Source organism: Lagopus leucura, unplaced genomic scaffold (assembly GCF_019238085.1).
Source record: "Lagopus leucura isolate 7727_CA_CO unplaced genomic scaffold, USGS_WTPT01 Super-Scaffold_73, whole genome shotgun sequence".
NCBI lineage: Eukaryota > Metazoa > Chordata > Aves > Galliformes > Phasianidae > Lagopus > Lagopus leucura.
In genome coordinates, this window is record NW_024962252.1 from 51,621,881 (window position 1) to 51,632,241 (window position 10,361).

The window sequence follows — 10,361 nt, forward strand, 5'->3', positions numbered from 1 at the left end:
GGTCAGGCAGAGGAATGGACTGCACAGCGAGGTGGTGGAGTCACCAACCCTGGAGGCGTTCAAGAAACATTTAGGTGTTGTACTGAGGGACACGGTTGAAGTGGGACATACTGGTGACAGGCGGACTGTTGGACTGGGCGATCTTGGAGGTCTTTTCCAACCTCGGTGATTCTATGATTCTGTGATTCCCGACAGGGCGCTGGGGACACCTAGCGACGTGCAGGGAGCGGCACGCCAACGGGAGCCGGGACGGTTGTCAGGCATACACAGATACATTTAAAAGTACGCGGTGGCACACATAGGTGAAACAGTTGTTTTAAAAACAATTCTGTCCCGATTTCCAAGAACGGCCTTTCCCTTCGTTGCTACCTCAACTCAAACACGAACACCGCCAGGGCGGCAGCTGGCCCCGCCCCGCACTGCGAGGGCAGCCCGTAACTGCGCGTGCGCCGTGCCCTATGGCCGCCCCGGCATCGCTGGAGGAAGGGACCATTCTCCCTGTGTGAGGGACGAAGAGAAAGATGTATCTCGCGGGGTGGCGGAAAAATACCCTACATGCGTTCCTAGAACCAGCCTCTCGATTTAAGTGGCGCCGTATTGCAAGAAAGCTGGTTGTTATTCTTACTAAAGAATAAACGCTCCCTTCGGAGCGACGGCCGCATGACATCCCCCTGCGGCCAGTGGTTGCTCCCCGCACGCACGCCGCAGCCGTGCCGTGTGAGGCCAGGCCGTGTGAGCGTGCGTGGAGGCGGTGGGCCGGTGGCTGTGTTACGGCATGGTGAGCGGTGGTCGCTGTGGGGTGGAGGCGGCGGCGGCTGTGTAACGCGTATCCCGTGGGATCTGGGAGAGCCTCGGGTATGCGGCAGCTGCTGTGTGGGTGCGCGGGGTACAGCGGAGAAGGCCGGGCAGAAGATTCTTTCCGGATGCTTTTAATCTTTCCGTTCTTACTCGCCAAATATCCCTTTGCAGCCTCACAAGAAGAAGAAGCCCTTCATAGAGAAGAAGAAGGCGGTAACGTTTCACCTAGTGCACAGAAGCCAGAGGGACCCCCTTGCTGCTGATGATACCGCCCCGCAGAGGGTCCTGCTGCCTGCCCACAGGGTAAGCCACTGCTTGTCATGCGGGGTTCGTCCACGTGGCAGAAGCTACGGTGAGAAAAGTGGCACAATTCCAAAACAGAGCCTGAGAGAAGATAGCATGTAGTCACACTTACTTAAAAGAAGGAGACACTGCAGGGACTTTGGTAGAGGTGAGTTACTGCTTGATGAGTTAAGGATGACTAGCTGGTCTTATGGACCAGCAAAACAAGCAAAGATTGACTGACCCTTTGCCTGCTCTACTCTGACCTTGAATTCCCACCTGCAGTACTGTATCTAGGCACCAGAAAGATGTCGAGCTGTTGGGAGTGGAACCTGAGGAGGGCTATGAGAACTGTCAGAGGGCTGGAGCACCTTTATGAAGAAAGGCTGAGGGAGCTGCACTTCTTTAGCTTGGAGGAGAGAAGGCTTTAGGGGGACCTCATTGTGATCATCAGGAGAGACACTGAGTTTTTACATGTGCCAATAGTGTTAAGACGAAGCGGAATGGTTTTAAACTAAAAAAGGGGAGAGTTAGCTTAGGCATAAGGGGGAAATTCATTACTCAGAGAGCAGTGAGGCACCAGCACAGGCTGTCCAGAGAAGCTGTGGTGCCCCATTCCCTGGGGACACTCAAGGCCAGGTTGGATGGGTCCCGGGCAGCCTGAGCTGGTGGGTGGGAAATCCTGCTCATGGCAGAGGCTTGGAACTGGATGATCTTTAAGATCTCCTTCAATTTAAGCTATTCTGTGAGCTATCCTGAAAAAAAAAATGTTAGTTTTGCTGTTTATGGAAAACGCTTTTTAAGTGTCTACTCAGATAGCAACCTAGTAGTTACAGTGTATTAAAGTACACTGACTATTAAAATTCATAGACTGGAAGGAGCAGTCCTTGAGAGCAGCCCTGTGGAGAGGGACCTGGGCGTCTTGATAGATGAAAAACTTAACATAAGCCAGCAGTGTGCTCTTGTGGCTCGGAAGGCAAATGGGATCCTGGGCTCCATCAGAAGAGGGGTGGTCAGCAGGGACAGGGAGGTGATTGTCCCCCTCTGCTGTGCTCTTGTGAGGCCCCATCTGCAGTACTGTGTCCAAGTGTGGAGTCCCCAGTAAAAAAAAGACAGAGAGCTGTTGGAGAGGGTCCAGAGGAGAGCCACGAAGATGATCAGGGACCTGGAGCACCTCCCCTATGAAGACAGGCTGAGGGAGCTGGACTTGTTCAGCCTGGAGAAAAGAAGGCTGCGGGGTGACCTCATTGCAGCCTTTCAGTACCTAAAGGGAGCCTACAAACAGGAGGGGGATCAACTCTTTGAAAGGGTTGATAGCTGCAGGACAAGGGGAAATGGTTTTAAGTTGAGGGAGGAAAGATTTAGGTTGGATGTCAGGGGGAAGTTCTTTACAGAGAGAGTGGTGATGTGCTGGAACAGGCTGCCCAGAGAGGTTGTGGATGCCCCGTCCCTGGAGATGTTCAAGGCCAGATTGGATGGGGCCCTGGGCAGCCTGGTTTAGTATTAAATGTGGAGGTTGGTGGCCCTGCATGTGGCAGGGGGGTTGGAGACTCATGATCTTTGAGGTCCCTTCCAACCCTGGCCATTCTGTGAAAATAATGAGAAGAGAGAAGGCTGTACAATTTGCTGTAGAGTTGGTGTAATCTGATCCAAACTGAGGAAGAGTACCACTTCTGATTGTGTACACTTGTATTTAATGCTGTGAATTTTAAGAACTAATTGTGAAACGTAGAGTGCTTTGTTAGTGGTGCAGTTAATTTAGGTACTAGTTGTTGCTAAGTGAGCCTAATTTTATTACTATTTCTTAAAATGTTGCTTTCCCAAAAGCTGTTTTCAGCAGGGGGGTAGTAGGTTGTTGGTCTTTTTTGATTTTTTTTTTGTTTGTTTTTATGAGTTTGGGTATTGTCAATGGATACATTACTTTTATTTTTGCTGTGTTTTAAATGGACTTAAGTAACTGCTTGTATTTTTTTTTCTTACAAATTCCAAGGACCATGAGGAGCAGAGAAGGGAGGAGCAGCGGAAATACGGAGTCTTTTTTGATGATGACTATGACTATTTGCAGCATTTGAAAGAAGCATCTGGCCCCTCTGAGCTTGTCCCTTCTTTCTGTGGACAGCAAAGCAGAATTGTCATCACAAGTGAGGGTCGCATAGAGGATGAAATTCAACGAATTGCTGTAAGTAGTATTTTTGCTGATAGAGAGATACAGATGTTTTTAGCTGCTGGCATAACTTCTAGAATTTCATGGCACTGGATCATGTTGGAATGGAAAATCATTGAGTCATTTGAAACAATGAAGTATGCAGTTGCCCATCAGCCACTTGTAACATTTTGTTTTTGTGTTTATTTGTTGTAGGCTCCATCTATTAAATTGCCTTCCTCAGTATTTGCCTCTGAATTTGAAGAGGATGTGGGCCTGCTAAATAAAGCAGCTCCTGTTTCAGGTACCATAAAGTCTTGTACCTTTCTGTAGCAGAAGTTGCCATGCAGGTAGTACTCAGTAATTAATGACACTGTAATCAAAGCAGTAGTTTAGTTGGTTTGTGTTTTTTTTGTTTTTTTTTTTTTTTTTTAAGAACAGATTTAAGAGCAGGTGTAAAGGATGATCTGTACCAAACCTGTGTTTCCATTCAAGACCTGCTTCTGTCAGTCTATAATAATTGCTTTTAAGCATTGCTAGAGGGTGGAAAAAGGCCACGCGTTACTACTATTATCCAGCACGTATGAATTAATAACAGGGAAAAGCTTCTTTCACTATAAACAATATTCTGTAGGTAATGCTATTGATTTATGACTTCCATCAATTCGAATGCAAGGTGTGTAACTGGATTTTCATTCTCAAGATTCCTCTTTTCAATTGCTGAAATACATTTACTTTCCTTCATCAGACTTAAAGGAATGCTCTTTATGTACCTATGTTTGTACTGTACTAAACATTACCTTCAAGTAATCTTAGGTTGTTGTTTTTTGTAATAGTACTTAGTGTTGATAATTTAGACAGCAGGGTACTGGAGACACTTCTGCTCGTTACAAAAGGTTTCCCTGATGCAGTGTGGAAAGTGTTAGGGGCTGGGAGCTTTTCTTGGCAGTTGATGGTGCAGTACTGTAAGTTGGGTCATCTCTGTTCTGTAATCGGAATCATAGAGTCCTTAGAGTTGGAAGGGACCTCCGAGGCCATATAGTGCAACTCCCCTGCAATGAACAGGCACACCTCAGCTACACAAGGTGGCCCAGGGCCTGATCCTGCCTCAACCTGAGAGTCTCCAGGATGGGGCATCCGCCACCTCTCTGGGCAACTTGTTGCAATGCTTCACCACCCTCACTGTAGAAGTTTTTTTCCTTATATCTAACTTAAATCTACCCTCTTTGAGCTTGAGACCATTTCCCCTTGTTCTATCAAGTAATATTCTAAGCAGCATGTTAAGACAGATTAAAATACACTTTTGGGTATCTACGACATCTTGGGGAATCTTCTTTTCTAAATGAGGAAAATGGACAAAAGGCTGATGACTTACTGGTTAATTTGTATGAAATCTACAAATGTTACTGCAAGAAACTTGTGACTTTAAGTTCAATATTTTGCTAGTCAAATTGAATTGCTTTTTTACCAAGGAATGTTCAAGCTTCCAGATGTTGCAGCAACTTTCCTACTTAAGTTTTTTCTTTTCCCTTCTCCAGGACCACGGCTGGATTTTGACCCTGATATTGTTGCAGCTCTTGATGATGATTTTGACTTTGATAATCCAGAAAATGTTCTGGAAGATGATTTTGTTCTACAAGCAAACAAACTAAAGGAAGGGTACATACATACTTTGTGGAACTGCTTCTGTCACAAATGAATAGTAATGTTACTGTTTGTTATTTCACGTGTTGTAGGAAGCAAGAGTGGTTTCACATTTCAGGCTTAATACATTTATGTCAAAGGAAGTAAGTATCACTAAGTGTTACGTGGGTGGTAGCTTAAAAAAGATCAAAATTACGTGATTATCCAAGACGAGAGATGGGTTTCATTTGCTACCTTGAGCCCACAAATTAGTATTGATCAATAACAATACTTGTGAAGCATTTCTGAAGGTCTTGGAAATGCATGTTACCACAGTGCATATTATTTCCTTCTGTTTTGTAGTATGATATCAAAGGTAACAAGCAGTGATAAGTTTTACCACATTTCCTATTTAAGAGTCTGGTATGTTTCCACCTTGACAAAAACAGCAGAATGTAAACATATCCTTGCTGTCAGTGTAGGGATGTGTGATCCAACAGCTGTCAGAATAATTTCTAGTTTTTAGGCAATTGTGTCAGAGAACACAACATTGAGCAGAGCTGTGGAAATATCTGTGGGTTGTTCTAATCTGTTTTGTAATTCCGTTTAGGAGATCAGATGCTGAGGATGAAGACGAATGGGAAGATGTGGAGGATGATAGTGATGAAAAGGATAGTTGCAGTAACGATGAAGATTATGATTCAGAAGGCCCTTTGTCAAATGATGGGGTTAATGGCCAGGGAAGAGAGTTCCTGTTTATGCAGGAAGAAACCAGGAGTCGTTTCACAGAATATTCTATGACATCTTCAGTAATGAGAAGGAATGAGCAGTTAACCCTCTTGGATGACAGATTTGAGAAGGTAAGATTTGAGAATGTGACCCTCACACAAAAAGATGCTAAATGCTTTTTCGGTTCATCTCATGAGGTGCTGTCCTGTATCTGTGCAAATTCCTCCTGCCTTTGGTAGTTAGGGCACCAAGCAGCTGTTACCTGCACACATTCAGCATGTAATGCTGTGTGCACTAAGCACGTTGTGTTTAATAGGCTACAGTGTTAACTGATTGATATTGTTTAGTGAAATTATTCCAGTGAAGACAATGGATATTCATGGTGTAACGCTTCTCCAAGAAGCTCCGTCCTACCCAGTAAGTCTTGTAAAGCTTTCTTATACAGACTTGATTCTTTCACCCCTTCTCCACACTATGCTATAAGTATACATGGATGAAATCATGTCAGAACAGTGGAGATGTGGGCTAATGTTTGTCCCGAGCAGTGACAAGCTTTTTAGCGTACCAGTTGAAGTGAAGACTCAACATTTTTGCAGAAGCTGATCTGCATATTTTCTTTCAGTGGTGTATGTTATCTTGCAGTAACTTTGTTAATCCTGTGCTGAAAGTATATTGTCAGTAAGGAGGTAATCCTACCACTGGTGTGTGTGGCAGTTTTTCAGCAACTGAGAAGGGAGCGGAAAGAGGAGCAAATAGGAAGAGATGGATAAAGCTCTATGCTGTCATGGACTTGTTCAACAAGCGTGATCTAATTCAGATATCCACTTTTTATTTAGTTTTTTGAACAGTTTGATGAAGATGAAATTGGAGCCTTGGATAACGTGGAATTAGAAGGCTATATTAACACAGACAACGCTCGGTTGGAGGAAGTCTTGAGCGATTTCTACAAAGAGAAAGCAAAGAAGTAGGTACTCAGATACACTGCTACACATACGTAGTTATGTCACCATGCCCTTATGCCAAAAGTTTGAGTGTGTTATTTCCAGTTCATGGACTTGCAGATTACATCTCACAATAAAAACAGCTTGATTGGAGCATTCTCCCTTCTTTGTGTGACTGAATGTCCGTCTTGTTAGGACGTTATTAAAATTAAATGCAGGCATTTTGCTGCTTTATACCATATTATATTCTTTTTATAATTTTATTATATCTAGTCTAAGTAATGTCCAGGGGTGTTCTTCCTTTCCCTCTTTAGGGCAACTTAAATTGCTCTATAGAATTTAAATTTGTTTTTAACAGACTCCATAGCCAAGGAGATTGGAATCAGCAGAGTACCAGCAGTGAAACACTGTATACCTAGTTATGTGATTATAAACTCAAGGGGAACTGTTGCCACTGTGCAACTGGAGCATGGCCAAGATCAGAGCTCACGAGGCAGCTCCACACCAATGTACTGAATTTACAGAGTGTATTCTCTTCCTCTTAAAACAAGTGATATTATCTTAGAGTTAAGTGTCTAGGTATCCACCCATCAGCCTTCTGTTTCCTGGTTGAAAGATGTAAAGTGTCCCTTGTGAAGTAGGAATGGTCAGTAGGAGAGTATATAATCACCTCTAGTGCTTACATGTCAAAAAGTGTATTCTCTTCCTGTCCTCCAGTCACCAATATTGTGTGTCAGATGCTTTTGAGATACAGAAATAATCACTTTCTAATCTGTCTCTGGCACTCAAGCTTTAGTTTATAAGTGGTGATGCTTATTCTTGTAGCAGTTTGTAGTGGGAGCAGTTTTTTTTTTTGCTTGGGTTTTACTCAGAGGAGATTTGTTTTACATAAGTATTTCCAAGAAATGGTGAACCTTTTTTTTTTCTTTGAAGTTGTGTGAAATTGGATACTCTTGAACCGTTTGAAGACACTCCTGCAAGTGAAGACAGTGATGAAGAGAAAGAAGAAAGAGTAGCTCTGGTTATTGAGGAACCAAAAGAAAAGTGGGATTGTGAATCAATTTTGAGTAAGTATTTGGAGTTCTTATTCATTCTTAGTACCTCAAAGTAAATGAGAGGTGATCTTGGCACTTTTCTAGCTGTACTTCTAGGTTTATGCTTCTGAAGTATAACATTAGGAATTATTGCAAGATAAAAGTACTCCTTTTCTGGAGATTACTTAATTCTTGCAATTTTCTCTATTCAAAGACTAGTACTATGATTCATAATAAATGTATTTAATTCTTATTTGCAAGTTTTTTCCTCACTATTTTTTTTTATCTGCGTAACCCAGGTACATATTCAAACTTGTATAATCACCCAAAGCTTATCGAGGAGCCATCAAAGGTAAAAGCATTAAAATTATTCAAAGTAACACTGTGATTTAGGAGAACTTGAGAGAAAAGTGATTGTTGTCTCAGTAGATGACTGTTTAAAAGTAGATGTAAGCAGAAAAAAAAGTTGGGAAGGGTATTAGCCTACAGCTTCACCAGAGAAGGATTTGGATCTTTAGAGATATTTATAAAAATAAAAATACACACACATCTTTATTTATATTAGAAGGAAAATTGAGTATGACTTGACTGATTAAATCACTAGATGCTCAGAATTTCTATAATAGCTAAGCAGAAACTTAACAAGAAAACAAATTCCTCACTCTCTTCTCTCAATACAGCTTCTTTTAATCTACATCTTGCAACCTCATAGAGGAGATTTCTCTTGAGAACAGATTTACTTGACATTTTACTGTTTGAGGTGATGTACTCCAGTTCTTTGGCCTTCTAGAAGTTCCTCATGAGAAGTAGAGCAGAGCTTGATGTGCCAGGCACGCATGGTTTTAAAGGAAAAGCTTTTTCTTAAAGCCTTACGAAGGCAATATTGAGAGCCTGCTTAAGTCCATTTTTCAGTAATATTAAATGAAAGGAGAAAACATTTTTGTTGTTCTAGGGGACTTATTCTGCTTACAGGTGTTTGATTTCACTCTGAGATTAATGTGCATCTTTCTGAGGGAAGAGTATGTATAAGAACGTTTGTTACCGTTCCATCTGAATCTGCTAGTTTATTCTGTGCAGATAAGGCACTGCAATCTGCACTTCCTGGAGGGGAAGCCAGAGACCATTCACACATATGCACTGTCTGTTTTAGCCAAAACCAATAAGAATTTCCTCAAAGACTGGAATTCCTCTGCACGTCCTGCCTCAGAAAGGTCTTACTGCTAAGCAGGTGGAACGCATGCAAATGATTAATGATAGTGACCTGCCAAGAGCATCGACACAGCCCCGCTCCAAAAATGAGAGCAAAGAGGACCGCAAAGCCAGGAAGCAGGCGATAAAAGAGGAGCGGAAGGTAGGCCTTGTTTTAAATAAAGCCCAGAAAGCCAACAACTTTATTCTGGAATTCTTTGAGTTGTAGGAATGTTTTGAAACCTGTTTAATTTTGTGTTTAGAAATTAATGGCAAAGCTTTCTGGTCTGAAAGGAATAATTATTAGTACTTAATGCTAGCTTTCTTTCTATTATTATGGAAGTTCTCACTGGACTTCTATATGGAAGTTCTGGGTGTTCTCGTGGGTGCTGTTGGATGGGTAACTTAAAAGGGAATTTGTATTTCAGTATTACCTAGGGAAGCAAGGAGAACAGTAACAGAATTTCAAATCATACAAAGTAAAAAGTCTCCAAAATAAACATGGAAAACCTTTGTGGACACATTGATAATTAGTGGTTTTATTTAGCACCAGAACTTATCAGCTTGTGAGGAGTTTCAGCTAATTAAAGATGATAATTCTGGATTATCAGATTTAAGTGTTGTACAAGAATTAATGCTGGAAGCAAGACGATTATGACTTCTCTTTTCATGATCCATAAACATTAGTTGCAGTGGTTTTCTATTTCATAAATTTGTAATTGTTCTTATGCACAGGAACGCAGAATGGAGAAGAAAGCCAACAAGATGGCCTTCAAATTGGAGAAAACAAGGCAAGAAAAAGAGTTGCTCAATCTGAAACAAAACATGCAAGGACTGAAGCTGTCTTGAAATTCAGGAACTTTCATTGTGGAAACATTGATTTCATCTGTACTGAGAAGGAATTGCTAACTGATAAGATTTGCCAGGCATGCACAAAGGGGGCTAATGGTGTTTGGTACAGCAATATCTGGCTTGTCATTCTTTCTGAAGTTATACCTTAAATAGTGAATTAATGTCTCTCTTGTCGTGTGTCGAATGTCACGGCAAGTGCTGCAAACTTTTGTCACCCTAGAAACGTATTAAAATTTTAAAATATATTTTTCTTATAAACTGTCACTGAGGAGCAAGTGTCATGTGTTGAATGCATTCAGCACTTCAGAAAAATCCTGCTGATTTGATCTGATTCTTCCATTAAAATATTTGAGTTTGTACAGAGCACTGTATTTACTTATCTCTCCCTTACATTGGCCGTTAAATATAGTGCCTTGACAGAGCAGAGTTTTGGAAATGAATGAGTTTCACCCACTCCTTAGTTCTTTCAGGGATTGATTATTTATTGTTTGGGTAAACGTTTTGTAAGCAGAGGTGTCTAAAAAGCTATTGTGTAGCTGAGCATCCCTCTTACTAAGATGAGTTAGGTTTAGGTCAGATATTAAGAGAAAGTTTTTCACACACAGGGTGGTGAGGCACTGGAACAGGTTGCCCAAGGAGGCTGTGGATGCCCCATCCTGGAGGCATTCAAGGCCAGGCTGGATGTGGCTCTGGGCAGCCTGGTCTGGTGGTTGGTGACCCTGCGCATAGCAGGGGGGGTTGAAACCAGATGAGCATTGTGGTCCTTTTCAG

At 42.0% G+C, this 10,361-nt stretch overlaps 1 protein-coding gene across 1 annotated transcript; it reads left to right on the top strand.

The window, feature by feature from the left end:
- The first annotated feature begins 670 nt into the window (after nucleotides 1-670).
- LTV1 (LTV1 ribosome biogenesis factor) lies at nucleotides 671-9,854 on the top strand. The gene is made up of 11 exons (XM_042884189.1): nucleotides 671-778; nucleotides 970-1,101; nucleotides 3,071-3,259; nucleotides 3,440-3,527; nucleotides 4,762-4,882; nucleotides 5,457-5,706; nucleotides 6,412-6,539; nucleotides 7,450-7,583; nucleotides 7,850-7,902; nucleotides 8,701-8,901; nucleotides 9,474-9,854. The coding sequence occupies exons 1-11, from the start codon at nucleotides 776-778 to the stop codon at nucleotides 9,585-9,587; spliced, it is 1,413 nt and encodes a 470-aa protein (XP_042740123.1). The 5' UTR covers nucleotides 671-775; the 3' UTR covers nucleotides 9,588-9,854.
- The last annotated feature ends 507 nt before the right edge of the window (nucleotides 9,855-10,361 follow it).